The 22,593-nt window shown below is 41.9% G+C and overlaps 1 protein-coding gene across 4 annotated transcripts in view; it reads left to right on the forward strand.

The window, feature by feature from the left end:
* Nucleotides 1-22,593, forward strand: part of PGM1 (phosphoglucomutase 1) — a 55,001-nt gene that overhangs the window by 23,697 nt on the left and 8,711 nt on the right. For all 4 annotated transcript variants that reach the window (XR_002829536.1, XR_002829537.1, XM_023754670.1 and 1 more), the window contains exons 2-8: nucleotides 1,333-1,495; nucleotides 1,847-1,993; nucleotides 3,446-3,571; nucleotides 6,892-7,082; nucleotides 8,603-8,757; nucleotides 11,434-11,549; nucleotides 21,350-21,485. Coding sequence is in view for 2 of the 4 variants with exons in the window: in XM_023754670.1 (XP_023610438.1) it covers nucleotides 1,333-1,495; nucleotides 1,847-1,993; nucleotides 3,446-3,571; nucleotides 6,892-7,082; nucleotides 8,603-8,757; nucleotides 11,434-11,549; nucleotides 21,350-21,485 (1,034 nt within the window). In the remaining 2 variants the exon portion in view is untranslated. The remainder of the gene's footprint in view (nucleotides 1-1,332; nucleotides 1,496-1,846; nucleotides 1,994-3,445; nucleotides 3,572-6,891; nucleotides 7,083-8,602; nucleotides 8,758-11,433; nucleotides 11,550-21,349; nucleotides 21,486-22,593) is intronic.

The raw sequence follows: 22,593 nt of genomic DNA on the forward strand, positions 1-22,593 counted from the left end.
TAATATTGATTTCACACCATCTTCAGGTTTCTCTAGTTTATAAAGAAGCCTATTTACAGCCCCTACCCTGGTCGTTGGCACTTCCTGAGGGAGGCAGGATATAACAAAAATACTAGTATAACAGAAATTGTTCGGAGATAGACATACGAGCCAAGAGGTGACTGACATTGAACCAGCTGCTTCCTGGGAGGTGGGTGGTGGTGGAAGGGTGGAATTATAAGGCAGTGACTGATGGGAGGGTGGCCTCTGGGAGGATGGCAAAGGTGACAGTCACAGAGAAACTTTCCAACGGAATCTCACTGGCGTGTTCACCGTGAGAAACACATCTACTCTCAAGTTGTTTCTTCGACCATGTTTATCTCTGATGGGCCCGGAGGAAATAACAAGTGGAAAATTTCAAAGCATTCCCATCCCTTTCTTGTCTCAGAAGGGAGAATGGAGGGAGGGCACAAACTCCTTACTTATAAATCTTTTTATGTGGCAGTCACATCTTCTCCAAGTATGTCAGTCTTCTCCATGTGTGTCCAATGTGGGTCATGTTGAGACAGACATAAATGACTATCATGTTAGTGAAGGAAGATCTAGGAGCTGTGCTCTGATACCATCTTTGAGAGATGGGAAGGTGAGTTAAGAACACAATAAAACTACTACCTGTAGCCCTTTCGTGTGGGTAGTTCTGACTGGTTTACCCAGTACTAACTCTCAGCATTCCAGGCCTTGGCCCAGAGGTGACTCATATAGTACCTGACAGGCTACTGTATTAACATCTAAGCTTGACTGGAAATGTAAATTCTGAGGTACATTCTGTAATAGACTTCATATAAAGTTTGCCTTTTTTACTTTTCTAAACATTTTAATTTATAGAAGTCTTCTCATTGGGTTAGAATTTCTTTTAAACTGAACTTATATTCTTTTCCCAGTGTGGATGGAAAGTATGATTGAATTGGATAAAAATGTGGGTTTTCTCACACTCTTTCAGTGTATCCAAATTATGAACCTGGAAAGACTCTGTTTTGCATATTCTTATGTTTTCTTGCCAGATCTTACAGTACAGATCATACACTAAAACTGCACAGTCCCCCAAAACTACTTGAAGGAATGGCTTTGTTCAACAATAATGATTTTACTTCAATAATAGTATTATTTGTCAACAATAATAATATTCCACTTCAAAATAATAATAACCACCCAAGCTGTAAATATTCATTAAAGAACCCCTTTCCTGGTCCAATAGGATAGTTCTTGGTTCATCTGCCTGTTGTACTGGGGTTTCTGCGCAGGAGCTCTGGACTCACTGATGCGAAAGTGTGTGTTCTGGATTTCTTCTCCTAGATTGGCCGCTTGGTTATTGGACAGAATGGAATCCTCTCCACCCCTGCTGTTTCCTGCATCATTAGAAAGATCAAAGCCCTTGGTGGGATCATCCTGACAGCCAGCCACAACCCTGGAGGGCCCAATGGAGATTTTGGAATCAAATTCAATATTTCCAATGGAGGTGAGTGTGCTGTCATTTTGAGGATGGTCAATGTTATGTTCAGTAGGATAAATCACTAATCAATGCCGTGGGAGGCCAGGGTTCTGGTTCTGGTCCTTAGTAAGGGGGCTCTTTGTTTCCTTTTGGTGGAAATGAAATGCTTCTCATTCTGCTGTACCTGAATGTGAGGAGCCAGGCATGAATGGTCACTAACATGGTATTTTCTTTTAGAAAACCCTGATCCTTTGCTGCCTGGATGATGAGATGAATGGCAGATGTGCGAGTGAAGAGGAATTGATGAGTTTTGTGTGTTTTTTTGTGTTTACATGTCAGCTGTACAAAACGACCCACTGTTTGCTATTTGGTTTCCAGGTCCTGCTCCCGAAGCAGTAACTGATAAGATTTTCCAAATCAGCAAGACAATCGAAGAATATGCAATTTGCCCTGACCTGAAAGTAGACCTTGGAGTTCTGGGAAAGCAGCAGTTTGACCTGGAAAACAAGTTCAAACCCTTCACAGGCATGTTTACCTCCCCCTTCCCCCAACCCCTCCTGCCCACTCCTAGTTCCAACTTGAGCGATTTGCCTTTCCAGGTGTTAATAATATGGGTGTTCAGCTTCAGAAAGATTGTGGTCACTGAGCCTTGCATGCATTAATTAGCAGGTCTGGAATTGGGTCTGGGACTCTAGAGACCTGGGCTCTCTGGGCACTGCGGGTGACCAGCAGTGTGACCCTGGGTAAGTCATTTCCAAATCTCAAGGCCTCAGCTTCCATATCTATAAAACGAATTTGGCTAGAAGACTTGTAAGATTATATTCATAACTAACTTTTATTGAGCTTTTTTTATGTGCTGAGCTCTTACCATTTATTATTCCGCTTTATTCTTTCAGTTGCCCTGTGAGGGCAGCCCTGTCGGTATTCACTTTTTCCAGGTGAGGAGACAAAGGCTGAGAGAGCTTGAGTGACAGGCTCAGCTCACACAGGGAGTGAGCGGTAAGCCAGGATTCAAACCCAGGTGTGAATGATTCCAAAGCCTAGGTTTTGATTTTTTTCCCCTGCCCTAATATTCAGTAAAATCAAATTACACCATTTTGGGGGCTAAATTGAAACCCCCTGTGTAGGCAGTCGTGTTAATCATTTTGTTGTTAAATATCAAGGTATTACAATGATTGATGGAGTAAATGTTTGTGAAATTATTCATATTAATCAAATAAGGGTGAGATGGTTGGCAATGTGACTTGCATTTCAACTTTGCTCTAACATGTATTCTTCCCCCTGGACTGCATTTTTTGTTTGAACCTACCCATGGAGAGTGGACAGTTGCATCCTAACAAAGAGAAGGTGGTACTTTGCCACATCCTGAAGACCTGCTTAGGGTTTAGAAAACATCAGTAGAGAATTTCTTAAATTCTTAACGTCTTGAAAATGTTCAGACCCCTGAAAATTCAGCAAGACTAAGTTCTTATGTTTATTTTATTCCTTTAGTGGTGCATGTGAAAATGATTCATTAAAAAATACTTTTTTTCTGCTTTTTATCATTAAATTGTGATGGCAATGGGCCTGGAAAAAGGAAAGGAAAGTAGGTGTCACATTTTCTGTTATTTATGACGCCAAAACACACTTCTCATGAAGATGGATAGGGAATCAGTGTGGCAGAAAAGCTTGAGTTTACAGCCAGGCAAACCTCCGTCAAAAATCCCCTGTGTGCCCCATCCCAGCTGTATGGACAAGTGGTTCAACCTTACAGACCTTGCGTTTCCTTGTCTACAAAATAGGATCAGATCATTTACCTCCCAGGAACATTGTTAGTGTTGAATTCAGGATCCTGTACCATCCTGGCATCTGGGGGCTGCTTGGTAACTGGCATTTTAACACAGGCATGGCATGTTTGCAGCAATGCCATCATTGCAGAGGAGAACATTTCTAAATGTGCTTAGTTCCTCCATCTTTCAATATTGCCTCTTCCCACAGTGGAAATTGTGGATTCGGTGGAAGCTTATGCTGCGATGCTGAGAAACATCTTTGATTTCAGTGCACTCAAAGAACTGCTGTCCGGTCCAAACCGACTGAAGATCCGCATCGATGCCATGCACGGAGGTACGGGCCGCTCCCCTGCCGCGCCCTTCTCTCAGATGCGAAGCTGCTCTCTGCTCTGTGCATCATGATGCTTTAACAAGCCTTTTCTTAAGACTCTCTCTGGCTCTTCTCCCCTCATTTTTAATTTAAATTTATTGGGGGTAACTTTAGTTAATCACATTGGCATGCAACCTTATTAATACATCATCGGTACATTGCATTGTGTTTCCACCACCTAAAGTCTCATCTCCTTCCGTCACCATATATTTAACCCCCTGTACCCTCTTCATCCACCCTCCATGCCTTTCCCCCCTGGTAACCACCATACCGTGGTCTGTGTCTGTGCGTTTGTTCGTTGCTTTTTGTTTTATAGCCCACATAGGCCTGAAATCATATGGTTCTTGTATTTTTCCATCTCTGATATTTTTTAAACAATTATTTTGCAACCATTTCAACAATACCCACAGAAATAAACTCTGACTGTATGCAGCAGGCAGTAGAGACAGTCCCCACAGCAAGGTGGTGTGAAGGGCAGTGTCTTCACATTAAGCATCAGGTTTGTGTCATGTGCAGCCGTGTTTGTGGACTCCTCCTGCCTCTCCGAAGATACCTTACATTCTATTCTAAATACCCCTCTGTTTCCAAGGGGGCGTTTTGTCATTTACTAGATGTGGTGAACACGCTCCTGAGCCCCACAGCCCCTCTCGCCTGCCCCCGCATGCTCCTTTTCTTAGAAGCGGGCAGAGCAAGCCCAGGATTAAATTCAGGAACAACAGGATGTGTGTCTCCTTCTTCTTCCTCTGGGGGTTGTGTAGCCAGGTCAGTAGAGACAGCAGCTGTCATTATGAAGTGAACCATGAGGTTTTCTTGCTTGTAGGAATACAGGAATTCCTGAGCATTTAGGTTGTTCATTTGTTTTGTAATAATTTAGAATTTTGGAAGCTTTGAGCAGCAGGATTTTCCTTGGTGTTGGAATCCAGCTGCTTGTCTGGCTGAGAAAAACTTTCTGCTGTGCTGAACCCTTTTGACGATGCTGTTGAGAGCCTCCTGTTAACACTGCATGACCAGGGTTAGAAAGCCTTCTCCTGGAGGGCTGGATCTCCCATCCTGGAACTCCTTCCCTTGGGCCCTAACTTGGCTTTGGAGTCCCATGAATGGGTCTACTTTTTTGTTAAACCTCACTCAAAGCCATGCTTAGAGAGATTAAGGGAGATAGATAGAGAGAGAGAGAGAGGGAGAGAGAGAGAGAGAGAGAGAGAAACATCAATGTGAGAAACACTGATCGGTTGCCTTCAGCACAGGCCCTGACTGGGAATTAAACCCGTAACCCAGGCATGTGCCCTGACCGGAAATTGAAGCAGCAACTTTTTGGTGCACAGGACAATGCTTAACCAACTGAGCCTCTCCAGCTGGGCTGGGTATATTTCTTTATTCAGACAAAAGCTATTCTGTTTTTTCAAACCATGCGACAGACATGTATTGAGTACCTACTATGTGTATGGTTGGTGGTAGGCCTGGACTCAAAGAGCTTGCAGTGCCTGGAGTGATGAGATGGGTAAAAAACTAACATCACCAGGCCCTAGCTGGTTTGGCTCAGTTGATAGAGCACCTGCCTGCAGACTGAAGGGTCCTGGGTTTGATTCCATTCAAGGATACATGCCCAGGTTGCAGGCTCGATCCCCAGCGAGTAGGAGGCAGCCAATCAATCATTCTCTCTCGTCATTGATGTTTCTATCTCTCTTTCCCTCTCTCTTCCTCTTTGAAATCAATATAAATATATATTTTAAAAAAACCAACACAAATAGAATTTCATCACCAAGGCCAACAAAATGAGGATTAGATAGAATTTCAAGTATTCTCTTTGGGGTGTGGAAAAAGGTATAGTTTGACAAGGCAGTATTAAGCAAGGTTTCTTGGAAGAAGTGGCAATCGATTTAGCTTTTATGTAAGACAGATTGAGGGTGTTGGAAAATCAAGTGATGGTCATTCCCAGTGAGTCAGTGGCTGTAGCAAATTAAGATGCAACATTAGAGGAGTGAGGAAAAGCCTATGTTGGCTCAGGAATGGGACTTATAATGGAGTATTTGCTGAGAGGAGCTGGTCATGAAGTAGACTTCTTTCTTCAGGCCTTTTCGTTGTTCCTCTAATGCAGTGGTTCTCAACCTGTGGGTCGAGACCCCTTTGGCGGTCAAACGACCCTTTCACAGGGGTCACCTAAGACCATCCTGCATATCAGATATTTACATTACGATTATTAACAGTAGCAACATCTGATATGCAGGATGGTCTTAGGCGACCCCTGTGAAAGGGTCGTTCGACCGCCAAAGGGGTCGCGACCCACAGGTTGAGAACCACTGCTCTGTTGCCTCTGTTTCTATATCCTTTACAGCCCTGGCTGCCTAGATCTCATTCTGTGTTGTGTCAATCGCTTCCTTAACATGTGGCTCCTAATGGGAGATACACATTCTATTCTGTTCTGATCTCTGCAACATATATTGGTGTCAGTACCTTCCTTGAGGAAAACACATTCTCAATATTTTAGAGATGAATGTTCTTGGTAGTTATACTGGATGTCACCATAACGTATGGGACTAGTTTTTCCTGATGTTCATTGTTGTAGTTACTGTTTTTATCTGTACTCTTTTGATCAGTTTGTCAGATAACTTGATAGAGTAGAAAGATTAGGGCTCTGAATCCCAGCTCCCACTCCTACTGTGTAAGTTTGGGCAAACAGCTTCATATCAGAACCTCAGTTTTCTTTTCTATAAATTGATGGTGATAATCATAATGCAAACATTATACCATGTGCCAGTACTGTTTTCAGTGTTTCATATTTATTAACTCTCTTAATCCTGCCAGATAGCTACTACAATTATCCTCATTATGCAGATAGAGGAGACAAAGACACAAAGAGACTAAATAACTTTCCCAGAATTATACAGCTGGTGACTGGCAGAGCTGGGATTTGAACCTAGGCACTCCGATCCCAGAGTCCATGCTCTTAAACACTGAGTGTGCCACCCTGTGGGGCTTTTCAAGGACTGAGTGAGAAAATGGTTGAGAAGCGTCTGGCACAGGTGTGTCGTAGGGCCTTCATGATGGTCAGCTCCTTCCCTTCTCCCCACTCTTTCCTTCATCAACTGTCCCCACCCTTTCCGACCTAATCTCTCATTGCTCCTTTTCTTAGAACCTCCTACTCCAGCCGGGCTTATGTTTCCACTAGCTCCTGCATACAGTTTGCACATTCTCATTGTTGTGCATGCCATTTTCTCCTCATCCCCCAACCCTCACGGACTTTCATAAGCGTTATTTTCTGAGTCTTCATTTCATGCTGGACGCAGTGGTGGGACCGTATGTAAAGAAGATCCTCTGCGAAGAACTCGGTGCCCCTGCAAACTCGGCAGTCAACTGCATTCCTCTGGAGGACTTCGGAGGCCACCACCCTGACCCCAACCTCACCTACGCAGCTGACCTGGTGGAGACCATGAAGACAGGAGAGCATGACTTTGGGGCTGCCTTTGATGGAGATGGGGTGGGTATAAGTGCCTTTACTGAACTCTGACGCAGGCTAGGCCTGATCCTACAGAGGAGGAAAAGTGGGCTGCACCTGCCAGACCCTGTGGGCCTTGTGTGAGAGTCAAGACCTTTCATTGCACCTGGGGTCAGGGCCAAAAAATTAAAAGACCTTCTCAAACAGAAATAAGAGTCTTTGAAATTAACCCATGTTTTCTTTTTTTAAATATATTTTTATGGATCTCAGAGAGAGCAAGGGAGAAGGAGAGAGCAATAGAAACATCAATGATGAAAGAGAATCATTGATCGACTGCCTCCTGCACACCCCCTCCTGGAGATGGAGTCTGCAACCCGGGCATGTTCTCTGACTGGGAATCAAACCGTGATTTCCTTGTTCACCAGTCAGCCCTCAACCACTGAGCCACACAGGCCGGGCAACCCATATTTTTAATTTCAGACATTCATGTTTGCTAAGAGTGGCAGGATATTTAGGGCCTTGTTATGATCTAATGACTACTGATTCATGAGCTGGCTGGGTTCTAGATACCTATCCTAAGATAGGTTTCTATTCTCAACTAGCAGCTAGCTACTTATTCAATCTCTGGAAAGGATTTTGGAAATATAATATCCTCATTCATTCATTTACAATAGTTGAATGATGGAACTATAATGAGAGCATTAACCTTTTATTCTCTCTCTATAATTAAGATTTTTAATACCCACTCTTTTATTTACATTGGTGAACATATACCAGACAAGGAAGAAATGTGTTTTAGGTTTGTATTCTTGATACCTCAGAGATAATAGGCACTACACATGTCTACTTCATTGAAAATAATGTATATTCTTTATTGTTGTTTGTTGTTCCTTGACATTAGCTAGATTTATTATTTTCCTGAAATATAAATTTTCCCATATCAAAATTTGGGGACGTTGAAGGGGTCCGGAGCAGACACTATTTTGCAATGCATCTTTCTGAGGCAGTGCATGATGGGAGTTTTTCTTCGGTGTTCTAGAACTTCCCGCATATCAGGCACTGAGGAAGCAGGGATAGTGGCAGCATACCTTGTTGGTTCTGCACCAAATAGACGGGCCATGATTTAGAAGCCCTTCCTTGAAGAAATCTGCTTTGTTCCTCGAAGGATGCCAGACAGACCTACCAAACTGTAAAAATAGCCAGCATTTCCATTCTTGTTTCTGTCTCTCCTGTCCTCTGGGAGAGAGGTGATTGGTTCCAGGGTTTGGAAAAGGCCTGGGAGGTTAAAGTCAGCTGGCGTCTGGAGGGAGAACAGGGTATTCGGTTGAGAAGGAGTTGGCTTGCGCTTTCATTGAAAACAGTTTTAGCTCTTTGGCTCAGTGGCACTGTACAGATCCATTCGAAACAAATCCAGTATTTAGAACCCACACTGAATAAATGTATTAGTTTTAAGTTTTATAATTTAAAGTTTCATTCCACCCCACCACCACCATGTAGGATAGTTTGGTTTCTTCCACAGTTTGACTAAAAGCTCTTCCTTTGAAACTCCCTCTCTCTCAAAGGATCGAAACATGATTCTGGGCAAGCACGGCTTCTTTGTGAACCCTTCAGACTCCTTGGCCGTCATTGCTGCCAACATCTTCAGCATTCCATACTTCCAGCAAACCGGGGTCCGCGGCTTAGCACGCAGCATGCCCACCAGCGGGGCCCTGGACAGGTAGGTCTCTCCGTTCCCCTGGCCCTCCGCAGGCCCTTTTCTGTGCTTGGAACACTCTTCCTCCCCTTCCAGCCAGGGTATCTGATGCTAAATAAGTGCTTATTTTAGGAAGGAATGGGTGAAGTTTTTTCTGGGTGAGATGTCCCGTCTCTGTGATCCCTTAGCACCCTGCACTTCTTCCACCCCCGCATGTACCACGCTGTGTTCTGGTAGCCTGTGTACTTGACTATCGGCCCTCCTGGACTATAAACTTCTACAGAGAAAAGACTGACTACTTCACCATCTTAAACTCCACCTGACCATAGTGTGCCTAGCACGTAGATAATAGGGGATACACACACACGTACACACACAGTTTAGAAAATGAATGATTGAATGTTAATGAATAAATGAATGGATGGCCCTCCCACTGTAGTCAAGACATTATTCTGAAGAGCCATTTCCTTTAGCAGTGTGCAGAGTGGGGAAAGAGCAGTTTGAAGTAAGATCAGTGTTTCAAAGAAGCATTCCTCATCCCTCCCTCATCGGATACCCATGCACATACACAGCAAGTGTACACTTATCAAAAATCGAAATAAACTGAAAGCTCAAATAGTTAAAAAAATTACATTCAGTTTTTATGAGAAAGGACCCAGTGACAATAAACAGTGGATATCTGTGATTTGCTTATTTATTTATTATATATAACCTTATTTATAAAGGCTTTAAGGTGGATTATAAGATCACATCTAAAATTATTGAAAAATATCAGTAATAAATAACAAATGAGGGCCAACCAGGGAGAATGTTAATTAGAACGTCAGGTGCCTAGTACATGCTGAATGAGTGAATAAAGAACAACTGAATGAATAAAAGGCCATAGCAGGTAGGTAGGAAAGCAGAACGCACATATCTAGGCTCTTATAATAATAACTAATATTTATTGAGCATTACCTTGTGCTAGACACTGAGTACTTGATATGCTGTAAGTCATTAATTCTCAGACCAACCCCATGGGGTAAATGCTATATAAACCCCACTTTACAAGTGGGAAAACAAGAGGGACAAAGAAGTTAAGTAGCATGCCCAAGGTCTCCCAGCTAGTAAACGGCTGAGTCAGGACTTAAACCCAGAATCTTTGCTCCTAACCACTGGGCCACGTAGCAGCTTTCTATTGTGGGTTTTGTGTGCATGTGTGTTACAAAATAGTGCTGACGTCAGCTAACAGGAGAATAATGATTAATATTCATATAGTGGTTTGTGTTTTACACAGTGCTTTTTGACATTCACCATCTCCTCACAGCAATCTTTATTTTTTCTTGTTAATCCTCACCCAAGGATATTTTTCCATTGATTTTTAGAGAGAGTGGAAGGGAGTGGGAGAGACACAGAGAGAGAAACATCTATGTGAGAGAGACACATCGATTGGTTGCCTCCTGCACAAGCCCCAACCAGAGCCAGGGATTGAGCCTGCAACCTAAGTACATGTCCTTGATCCTAATCGAACCCGGGACCCTGCAGTCCTCAGGGCCAACACTCTATCCACTGAGCCAAACAGGCTAAGCCATAGCAGTCCTTGTTTTTAAGAAGATGAAACCAAAAAAGAGGTTAGCTGTCTTGTCTAGGGCCCCACAGCTAAATAAGAGCTTGGATCAGAACCCAGGCCTTCTGCCTCTACATCCCCCACCTAAAGTCGTGAGCTGGTGTGTGGCCACATTGTACATTAGACCTATCAGGTCCTGAAATACTTTCTGCATCATCCAAGAACAGTTTAATTCCAACTTCTGGAAAAACTGATAATCCATATATAGAACCACAATGGAGATACCTCATTACCCAGAAAAAAATTCATTGTATTTCACAGTTTTCGAAATCTTAGATTTGATTTTCCTCAAACGTTAGAATTGAAGCTCGACACTGTTTTGTTAGCATCAGGCAGGCGTTCTGGAAAGCAAACCTCACCAAAACAGTGAATGAAATGTGGTAACTTCCTGTTCAAAGGGAAAGGCATCTAAAAAGAAGTCACTTAAAGTTTTAAATAATCTAAAGAAATATAGGGAGAAGTAAAAGATGTGTTGGAGGGGACAGGGGACCATGGGTCAGTGTGGATGAAGCTGATGCAATGGGAGAGCCTGCTGGGCACTGTCCTTGTGGGGCCTGCTGGTGAAATGAAAGGAACATTCGACTGGCAGCTGAACAGCAGGCACTGGGCATCCTGGCTGTGTGACCTTGGGCTGATCACACAACATTCTGTGCCCCCTTTCCTTCTCTGTAAAATACTGACCTCCTAGACCCCATATTCTATTATTTTTGTAATTATAAGTACATCAAAACATCATTCTTTTGTTCTTTATAGAATAGTCATAGATGTTGACTATCTCCAAAACATGTACGTTTAAATAGCCCCCCAAACAGCCTTGCACATTTTGCTCCTGTTGCTTCTTCTAAGATATTAAAGTCAGTGAGCTGAGCTATTTCTTTCTCCTTCCTCTTCTACCCACTCCTCTGAGTCCACATAGAATAGCCCATTGTGCACAAGTTTTCTCTGACGCTTTTCCACCAATCCTAGAATTGTGTCTACCTCTGAGCAGCGCTAAATGGGACCCTTGATTACAATAATGGTTGCTATTTTCCATCCCTCACATGGCTATGCTAACAGTCCTGCTGTGATGTAACTTTGATTTCTTGCCTTTGAAGGGTGGCTAATGCTACAAAGATCGCTTTGTATGAGACCCCCACTGGTTGGAAGTTTTTTGGGAATTTGATGGATGCAGGCAAACTGTCCCTTTGTGGGGAAGAGAGCTTCGGGACCGGTAAGTGCGCAGCCCTGCGCTACCCCTTTCTTTTCCTGTAAACACTACCTGCGGTGAAAGCTTAGGCTGCTCGGGCCGCACTGAAATAGCAACGGTAGCTGATGTGTCCTAAATCAGGATGCAACTTATTTATAACAACCCTGATGAAGTGTACACGTTTGAAAAGCGGGAAGCACGTTCAGCCAAGGAGGGCTAATTTTACTTTCAGGAGGATCACATCTACCGAGACAGGAAGCTTGGGGCCCTCCTCGGCAGCCTGGTCATTGAGTCTGTGGGGACTTAACAGAGTGATAAACATATTTTTCTTCCCTCGGTGGTCAAGGAAACCTTTATAAATGTTTTCATTTCTAGGAAGAAATATGGTAGAGCGAGTCAGTTTTTCATTTTTATTTAAGGGAAGGTTTCAGCACAGCATTAAATCATTCTCTTTAATAGGCCCAGGTTTTCTATAGCAACGAGTTGTGATTTATTGAGGTTAAATGAAGGGAGACCATTAGGGTGGAACTAAGTTGCTAGGTGATCAAGAAATTAAAACTACTTTCTTAACCATGAGGATGTATGTGTAAATTGTGGTATAATGAAAGAGTGGGATGTGGTATGCTTGGGGGATGTCCAAACATCCTTACACCCCACTTTCTGTGCTCTCCCTCCTCTTCTTTGTCTATCCGATGTTTACCTGAAGTCCCACCTCTGTGACCTTCCCCACTACCCATCCTGCCTACATCGATCTCTCTTCCTTTCCAAGCAGCCATTTTGGTGTGTGGCCCTTTCCTACGTGTTAGTCTCCAGCTAGGTTGCAAGGTACTTCAGTGGCCATATTTCTTCTCCTCCTGTTCCCTCTACCCCATATTTTGAAGTAAAAGGACCAATGTTCTTTGTCCTTCAGTATTCTACTTCCATTCTTTAGCAAAGAAAAGAAGACCAAAATCTAGTGTTCTGTGAGTCTTGCCATTGAGTTGCAGTTCATTTGAGGTTAAACAGAATAGAATGCTGATTTCATTTATTATCCCACAAGTCCTGGGGTAGGGTGGAAATTTTGAGACACCTATTTATAAAATTATAAGCAATTTAATATCCTTGGGGGAGTGGCAATACTTCTTGGTATTGAATTGGCTTGATAGAATTGTAGGGTTTTAAGAAAGATGAGTTGTAGCATTGAACAGTGTCCACAAAGAAGGCTGGATGATTTCCCAAGGTTCTAGGTCCACTTAGGGTACCGCTCCAGTGGTTCTCAACCTTCTGGCCCTTTAAATACAGTTCCTCATGTTGTGACCCAACCATAAAATTATTGTCGTTGCTACTTCATAACTGTAATGTTGCTACTGTTATGAATCGTAATGTAAATATCTGATATGCAGGATGGTCTTAGGCGACCCCTGTGAAAGGGTCATTTGACCCCCAAAGGGGGCACGACCCACAGGTTGAGAACCACTGGCTTAGACCTTTCCTACCTCATAAAGTATGGGTGATGCTACATTACTCCACAGGACACTAGATGAATAACCAATGAACCTGTGAGGTGGTCTCCTCCCATGAAATCCCCCCTAGTGTTACCCAGAGCAAGCTTGGTACCAGTCTCTCGTCTTTATGGATGAAGCTGTCTTTGGAGGCAAACACCATGTCTAAATCTTTGGTGTTCTAACTCCATGTACCTGTTTCAAATGAAAGAGAAAAGTCTAGAACAAGGCTTCCCAGGGTGTTTGGAAGTCTAGAACGAGGTTTCCCATGAGAGGGTTCTGAGTTCAGTGATGATTGGGAAAATTGGATACACCTCTCTGTCTTGGCGATTCACATTATTAGCATAGGAAGATTCCAAAACATTCCACTGTAAGAAATCCTGACTGTATGGTTTTAATTAAACTGAGTTAAGTGCCTGCCTCTTTTATTTGGTGATATATCCAGTAACTTCTTGCTCCACAGGCCCCTGTGGGCATCACTGGTCCAGGTGAGTCAGAGCCCTGGAGCCCACTAGGCATCCCCTGTATTGAGTGGCCGGGGATAGGCTTGAAGACGGCACAACACAAGCTGCTCCGCTCTCATGTGCCAGGCCTGCAAGGACTGGAAGGCAGTCCTCAGGTTCTCTCTTCTCCAGGCCACCCTCATGTCACATTACTTATCTACCCAGCACCAGCTTCTGGGTGCTCCCAAGTTCATCAGTGCTCCTCTTAGGAAATCAGGTGCCCACTGGGCTTCCAGGGTTGACTGGCAGGTAAGGAATAGAGTGGGATGATTATTTCCAGGGAACTGGGCTCTGAACTGTGCTTGATATGACCTTCACTTATGTTAGCTTTTAGGACATTTTATAATACTGTTTGGCCCATATAATGTTATAGATAATTAAACCCCTTTGAGTTTTTACTCAAGAGCATTTGGCAAGAAAAGTTTCCTATGTGACTTTTGTGGAATTGATTTCTTTAAACCCAAGTATTTGACTTTAAAAAAAATATATATATTTTTTTATCGATTTCAGAGAGGAAGCGAGAGGGAGAGAGAGAAACATCAAGGATGAGAGAGAATCATTGATTGGCTGCCTCCTGCACGCCCCCTACTTGGGATCAAGCCCCCAATTCGGGCATGTGCCCTGACCAGGAATGGAACCATGACCTCCTGGTTCATAGGTCAACGTTCAACCATGGAGCCACACTGGCTGGGTCCAAATATTTGACTTTAAATTTCCTGTTAACGTTTGTTCTTGTTTATTTATTTGTCAACCCACTCAACAAATACTAAGTGCCAACCATGGTTCTGTCTTCCCTTAGATACCTTTTTTAGTCAAACAGAATGCATCATGAGAAGAATTCGCAAGCTCTTTCTCTCTTTCTCTTTGAAAAAAAGAAAATTGTTTTGTAATATTTCTGAGATAAACATTTTAGAAATCAGACTGGATAGCCATGGGTCTCCACTGCTGTGAATGAGTGTAGCTGAACTTACTTAACTTCTGCTCTTCTAACTTATAGAGGAGTTAATTTCTACCTACCACATCCCTCGATGGCAAATGTTTCTAACAATTCCTTTACAGAGTTTCTCAGGGTTGATATTAGTGATTCTAAAAGCTTTGAAATATTGAATTCTGTAGCTTAATTGAGTATAGGGTCATTGATTTCTGCATTTTCCCAGGCCAGATCAGAGGCAGTTTCTCAGAGAGCCTCCCTAACCTTCCAGAGTGGGTCACATCCCCCTGGCACCACACACTTCTCCTTTGTTGCACGTATTGCAGCTGTAATTTTTACATTTATTTATGATGACTTGATTAATGTCTTCTAGCTCCACTAGACTATAATTTCCACGAGAACAGGAGCCACATATGTCTTATTCTCCACTATATCCCCAGAGCCTCCTATAAAGCCCAGCACATAATAGCTGCTCAGCAAACATTCGTTGAATGAATGAAAAAATGCACTATTCATGTGGCACCCTCTTTTACAAACAGAATCCTGGTGTTGGAAAGGAAAGGACTTTAAAAGTCACCCGATGCAATGTTTTATGGTTGCTGGAATCATAAGTGGCCAGTCAGTGCTCTTCTGCTTAAACACCCGCCTCAGTGGAGAATCCCCACCTCACCCTTGCAGCAGTCTGCAGCTCTTGTGGGGACTCCCCACCCCACATTCCATAGTCCAGAGTTGGGACCCAAGGTCTTTGTGAGAAGAGATGAGCTTTTATAGAAGAAAAAGGGTAGAAAGGAGTCAGACTTCAGAAGAACTGGCTCACCAAATAAAACAAACCACTAGCATTTAAAAGCCCAAGCCCTGATATTACTAATGTTACCAACTATACATTAGTCTGTTTATGTTGGAGGTACAGCAACTATCTCACTGGATTATCATAGCCAAAGAGGCTGGGACACTCCCTCTGACATCAGCATTACAGACACTAGGGATAAAGGTGTGTTTTTGGTACGGACTCAGACATGGGCACTAGAACTAGACAGCGTGAACCTGTTATTTTGGTTGATCTCAGGGTGCAAAGTTATTTTCCCCCCCTAACTGTGGATGATGATGTACATGTTTATACGCAATGGCAAAGGGCAAGGTGGTCAGTTCTGTTCCACCTTGAACTTATTGGGAAGGTGATCTAAAGTGAAGCCACTGAATAGAATAGAAAGTCACTGCTTTTGAAACTCTTCCTCAGGAAAATGGGGCCTTGGGAAAGAGGGATAGGGAGCCAGGTTGAATATCAACTTGATGTCCCATGGAACTATGCTGGTAAATTATGATCAGGCCAGGTGTAGAGGTTAGCATCATTTCCCCCCAAACCATCTTTAAAAGGTCCTAGTGCCGATACATCAGATAGGAGTGATAACTTGAAGAAGTGCACCATTCGTGCTTTGCAAATTTATTTTAATTTTACCTCCATGAAAAGACCTTCATATTTGTACTTCTTTTCATCAATTCATTCCTCAAATATTTATGGAGTTTCAACTGTACCCCCAGATGCTGGGGGATGCTCTGGGGACACAGTGTGGTCCTGGTGGAGGGCTCTGTGGAGTCCACATTTGGGGAAGGAAGTCAGATCCTGGCCAGGTAATTAGAGGTGTGCAAAATGGTAGAAGGCAAATACAGGGCACATGGGAACTTTATTCTCAGGCACCTAACTTGTTTCTGTTGTGTAGACGATCAGATTTTCTACCTAGTTCTCTGCCTGTTCTAATCTGCAATCCCTTGAGCACATTTCCCTGTAGGTAAAAACCCCACAGGAATGTTGGCACATCCCATCTCTGAAGTTCCCAGAGAGAATACCCCAATAGAATGAGGCTAATACCCTAATTATAAGAAACTCAGTTCAGTTGTTACCTGCATGTCTGTCTCCCTCACCTGTATGTCTGTGCTCATCTATGAGGACAGGGAGCACGTCTTACTCACCTTGATATTTTCTCATGTACTTGGAGCATGAAGGCACTGATTCCTATTTCTCGAGTGTAAAATGGAGTTTGGGTTAAGACACAGTTCCTGCTCGTCAGATGCCTACTGTGTTTCTCCATAGGAAACGAAGTTCCAGGGGGCAGTCCCCAGCCAGTGCGGGATTAATTACTAAGTGGAAAGTTTGGGGGTGACTGGGCGGAGCCCTTCTGGGGCTGGTGTGATCTGGAAAGGCTTTCTGAGGAGCTTACCTGGCCTTTTAGAGTGAAGTCCTCTGTGCAATGAAAGTCAAAGAGGACAGGACTCCTGAACCTCCCAGTCAGTCAACTGGGGTCTGACCATTGTTTGGGGAAAACCTTATTGAGAGCTGACTGTATGCCAGGCACCAGCCGGGGGCCACTCATGGTCTAGGGTGGGGTAGGCAGAGACAGGCTGGGATGGAATACTGGTAAGCACAAAGGCGAGAAGGAAGGCATGCTGCATCGAGTAAAGTTTAAAGTAGTTGGAGAAGTTGCTAGCCAGGTACATGTGGAGTAGCAATTTCCAGGCAGAAAGAACAGCATATTTAGGAGACTGCAGGAGAGCTAGAAATGGGCAGAGAAAGAGAGAGACAGAGGGAAAGACAGACCCTAGAGCTTTCACAGAACTCCGTGTGGCTCTGTTTTAGCTGCCATGTCCCCATCCGCAGGCCTGTCACTGGGAGGGGACAAGAGCCAGGTCCCTCCTGAGATGCCTAGACTAGTCAATGGAACCTAATCCCTAAACCGTTAGCTTTTGGCTCCCTCTGCAAGGGTTGACATTTTTCTTGGCTGGGACTCAGACTGTGCCCTGACTGAGCCGAGTTTATACTTATCACAAGGTGCTGATTAGGCTGAAGTCAAGTGACAGGTGGTTGAAGATGCTGAAAGAGCAGAATTCCCATGTGCTCAGTCGGTCCCTGAGCTGGACCACGTAGGAAGAAACCTATGTGACACCCGCGGCCACTTTGTGTCAGCGGGGTCAGGGGTGCTTGCTGACAGTGCTCTCCTCCTTCTCACAGCGAAGTGAGCGCAGCTTTGCTTAGTTTATTTTAAATTTAAAAAAATCATATCAGTAATTCACATTTATAAAGGAAAGTTAGATAAGGAAGAAGAGAAAAACATTGCAATCCCACTGCCAGAGAAAAGAGCATATTGAATTGTATTCTTTCATTTTCTTCCCCAAATGTACATTTAAAAACATCATTTTTGAAAACTTAATAGGGTAGTGGAAAACTATAATTTCCCCTAAGCTTTTATATTGGTACCCTTATTCATAATGGTATCCTATATTTATGAAGTACTTAGCCGTTTATAAAATATTTCCACTCTATCACAGTAATGCCTTAAAATTGTGTGAGAAAGGGGGCTTTATCCCCATTTTATAGTTGAAGAAACCAAGGTTCAGAAAAGTTAAGTGACTTGTCCAAATGTCAACAGCCTCTAGATAACAGTCTCAAATTTAGGTTTTCTGATTCTTACGTATAAAGCATTTCCATTGGACCACAACTGCCACAATTGTAAAAACAATAGCTTTAAGAACACCTTTTTTTTCAGTAGTAACTTGTCATCATTCATGAGAACCTCAGGAAAATGAAATTTACCCAGACTTCCTGAGTATTAGAGTTTTGATAGATCCAAAGTGATCAGTGTGATTAATCAGAATTTCCAAAGAGACTGGGGATCACACAAATAAGATAGAATATTTGTTTATGTTATCCAAGGCAGATATTTTGTGTATAACATTAGGTGTGTGATTTAATTATCTTCAAGTAACTTGATCAGAGTTGGGCAAGATTTTTAGATTTTCTTATCATTTTCACATAAAAGAAATGTAAACTCTTTATTTAGAGCAGGAAAAGCACAAAGGAACATTGCCTCCTATACTTTCAGTTTAGCCTAAAACAAAACAAACAAAATAAAAGAAAGGAAAAAAAAAAAGAAGGAAGGCAGAAAAGAAATCTGAAGAGTGCACAGACAAGTAATTCCAACCTATATGCTTCTGTGATGAATTCTTGGTATGTATAATGGGGAAGGTCCCAGGATCTCGCTTCCCAGCATGAACTATTATAAAACACTAGAGGCCTGGTGCACAAATTCATGCACCAGTTGGGGTCCCTCAGCCTGGCCTGCGGGATCGGGCCGAAACCAGCTCTCCGACATCCCCCGAGGGGTCCTGTATTGTGAGAGGATGCAGGCCAGGCCAAGGGACCTCACTGGTGCACAATCGGGGCCAGGGAGAGATGCGGGAGGTTGGCCAGTGGGGAGGGACTGCAGGAGGGCTCCAGGGCATGACCAGCCTGTCTTGCCCAGTCCTGATCAGCCGGACCCCAGCAGCAAGCTAACCTACCGGTTGGAGCATCTGCCCCCTGGTGGTCAGTGCACGTCATAGTGAGCAGTTGAGTGGCCTTAGTATATCATTAGCATATTACGCTTTGATTGGTTGAATGGCAGACCAGTCGACTGGACACTTAGCATATTAGGCTTTTATTATATAGGATATCATTATTTGCAAAAGCTCTAAGAGTCAGAGAGCTAACTTTTTATTCCTTGAAATAGCAGTAAAGGCAAATAAAAGTCCATAGATAATAAAATTAGGTAAACATTTCCAAAATATGTTATACAATGCACTAAAAGTCTTACCTAATATCTCTAGATTTGCCAGCATCCAGGTTTTAAGAACTGTTATTTTTAAAAGCAGTAACTTATTAAAGAGAAAATCTTTTGAAAGAAAAAGTTGTGTGTTTTTATGAGCTGAAAGAGAGAGAAAATGTTGGAGTAGATTAATTAATTGATTAATTTAGTCATGCACTTCTTCACAATTAGCTATTTATACAATGTGTCATGTGCTATGTTAATTAGCAGACTGAGTTACAAGGATAAATAAGAGATGCCTCCAAGAAGTACATGGCTGGTGGGCTGAAAGATCCATAAATAGATGATTGAGGCTCAAGGAAGATGGGGCTGCACCAGATGTTTTGAGTAGGTCACTATCAGAGAAGAGAGAGAAAGTAGCTCATAACTGCCTATGGAAGCTGGGAGCTCGTCTCAGAGATGAGAGGTTACTTTGAGCTGGGTCTAAAAGGATGAAGAAGGAAGGAAACAAACCTACCACATGCCTACTACCTAGCTAGCACTGTGCTAGATACTCTGACAATTCTAAGAGGAATAAGACCCAGTGGAGAGTCGAGAAAGGCAGACAAGCCCATAAATAACTCAAGGCATGATAATATGCAAAGCAGCATTAGAGAGGGATCTTATGGAGACCTATTCAAAATCAGAAAGTAGAGCTCAACATTGTTTTTTGTTTTGTTTTTTAAGAATAAGGACGTTTATGGCAAAAAAATGAGAGTTCTGTTCCACATGGGGCTCTTGGTAAAGGATTTCCATGCATATAAACACATCCAAAGTATTCAATTTGTTATTTTGGGTAAAGATTTTAGCCAGAGACAGATGTACCATAGCTTATTTAACCAAATTCTTATTGATTAAAGAAAGATGTCTTAATATTGGAGTAGCTGGATCCACAAGTAGGTCCATTTTTAAGGCTTTGATACTTTTTGCCAAATTGCTCTCCAGAAGGACTTTACCCCTCCCAGAAACACCATGTTGGAATTCTATTTCCCTCACCCCTCTCCCAATACGTGGTGTTCTCATTTTGAAATCTGTGGCCATTTGTCAAGCAAGTGGCAGTTTCTTATTGTGGTTTTAACTTTATTTTCTCAAAAACAGTGCTAGCTTTTTATTTTATTAATTGGGAACCTGTATTTTTTCTTTAGTGAGTTATGTATTTATATCCTTGGCCTATTTTTCTATTGAGGTTTTGCTTTTTTCTTGTTAAATATAAGAATTTTCCTATTCTGAGCATATTAAACATCTACTTTATATTGCAAATGTGTGTGTTTTTTAAAAATATTTTTATTGATTTCAGAGAGGAAGGGAAAAATATTTCTATTGATTTCATAGAAATAGCAATGATGAGAGAGAATCATTGATTGGCTGCCTCCTGCATGCCCCCTACTGGGGATCGAGCCTGCAACCCGGGCATGTGCCCTGACCAGGAATCGAACCGTGACCTCTTGGTTTATAGATCGATGCTCAACCACTGAGCCTCGCTGGCTGGGCTGCAAATGTGTTTTTTTAAGTTTTCAAATGACCTTTTAGTTTTATCTATAGTAGCTTTACTAATAGAAATGCTAATCTTTATGTAGACTAATACATTGATTTTTTTCTTTATGAATTCTGAATTTACATGTATTTATTACCACCAAGATTTTTAAAAAAGCATTTATATATTTTTATAGTATTTAAAGGTTTCTAATTTTTACATTTGAATATGCCATCTATCTATCTATCTATCTATCTTTTTTTTTTCTTTAGTATGGTGTTTTATTGGGGGAAAAACTTGATTTTTTTTTTTTAACTATCTAGCTACTTAACCAAATACTACTTAAAAAATAATCCATTTTTCTCCTACAGCCCTGAAGAGGTACCTTTCTGATATATTCAAATCTCATACAGATTTAGACCTCTTCCTAGGTGCTTCATTTTGTTCCATTAAACTATCAAATTATTTTAATTATGGAAAAATTTTAATGGTTTTATTCTCTGCTGTTTTTTTATTTAAGATTTATTTTTTTCACCACTCACATTAACACTTTATCATTACTATATCAAATTTCACCAGATTATTCCACTGACCTTTTTATTGACATTTGCCTAAAATTTTTAAAATTACTTTGGGAGGCATCAACTTCTTTTCAATATTATGTTGCTTTATTTAGTATGTGATTCCTTCCGTGTACCCAAGTTTTTCAGTGAAGTTTTAATTTCTCTTTGGCTGGATCTACATGTTTACTGTTGAGTTTATTGCCAAGTATTTTGGAGAAATCATGTTTCTCACAGCTGTTTGCTCTCCCCCGACCAGGTTCTGACCACATTCGTGAGAAAGATGGTCTCTGGGCTGTCCTTGCCTGGCTCTCCATTCTAGCCACCCGCAAACAGAGTGTGGAGGACATTCTCAAAGATCACTGGCAGAAGTATGGCCGGAATTTCTTCACCAGGTAAGCCACAGCCTGGCTGGGGGGTGAGGTAGGGTGGGGAAGTGGGCAGAGAGAATTCTCCTGCATACAGATTCTTTCCTGTCTTAACCGATAATAAAACTCTAGTTCATCCAGCCTCTACCAACTGGGGATTTTAAAAATAATTCAGTCAGGTCAAGATGAAGTCAGCCTTTATGTTATCCATAAAGAACGAGGCTTACAAGATTTAGTTAACATTATTCAAAAGAATAAATGTTTTTAAAGCCTTTTAAATGTACCTCTCAAGTGGACATGATAACAGTGTTGGATTTAGATTCAGAAAAATGGATTCACATTTTATTTCTGCCCCTTAATAGATTGGGAAGTCATTTAACCTCTCTCTGTTCTCAGTTTTCTCATTCGTGGGAATGGAAATAACAGTCCAGCTATTGAGTGAATTAGATGAAATATGAATCTGAAAGTGTTTTATAAACTCTGGGGCACTGAAAGTACGGAAACTTTCTTCTGAAATTATGGAAATGACTATGCTTAGTCCAAATTAACTTTTCTGACTCATTAAAATAGGTCGCCAAAGGCTGTGTACTTGTCAATACTTCATTCATTGATTCAACAAATATTGATTGTGTACCTACTTTTCACCAGGCCACTAGGGATTCAACAGTGAACAAAATATTTAAAATACTTAGCAATTCTTCTGTAACGAGCATACTTCTATTTTTAAAAACATTCACTTATTATTATTACAGTAGTGCTTTTCATTAGTTTCAATTTTCCTTTCCCCAATATGTGTGAAGATTTAACAAAATTTCTCCTGGACCTCTAAGGAAAGGAAATATGAGGAAAAAACGATATTAGGTAAATTATTAATCTGTGAAAAACAGTTGTAATTTCTCTGGAGCTGTTTGCCTTTTCTATAAAATAGGCGAGTTAAATTAGAGAATTGAAAAAATATATCACAGATATGAGAGTCTGTGATCTCTGGATAATAAAAAAAGAATTCAACCTTTAGCAACTTGGCCTCCTTCATCAGAATTCTTTCATCAACTTTGGACAAGTTCAATGTTCTCTTCTTCCTCCAAGTTACTCTTTTGTGGGAGGTATAAGTAATGACTGCCACACGGTAGCCTGG

This window comes from Myotis lucifugus, unplaced genomic scaffold (assembly GCF_000147115.1).
Source record: "Myotis lucifugus unplaced genomic scaffold, Myoluc2.0 scaffold_63, whole genome shotgun sequence".
In the NCBI taxonomy this organism is placed as follows: domain Eukaryota; kingdom Metazoa; phylum Chordata; class Mammalia; order Chiroptera; family Vespertilionidae; genus Myotis; species Myotis lucifugus.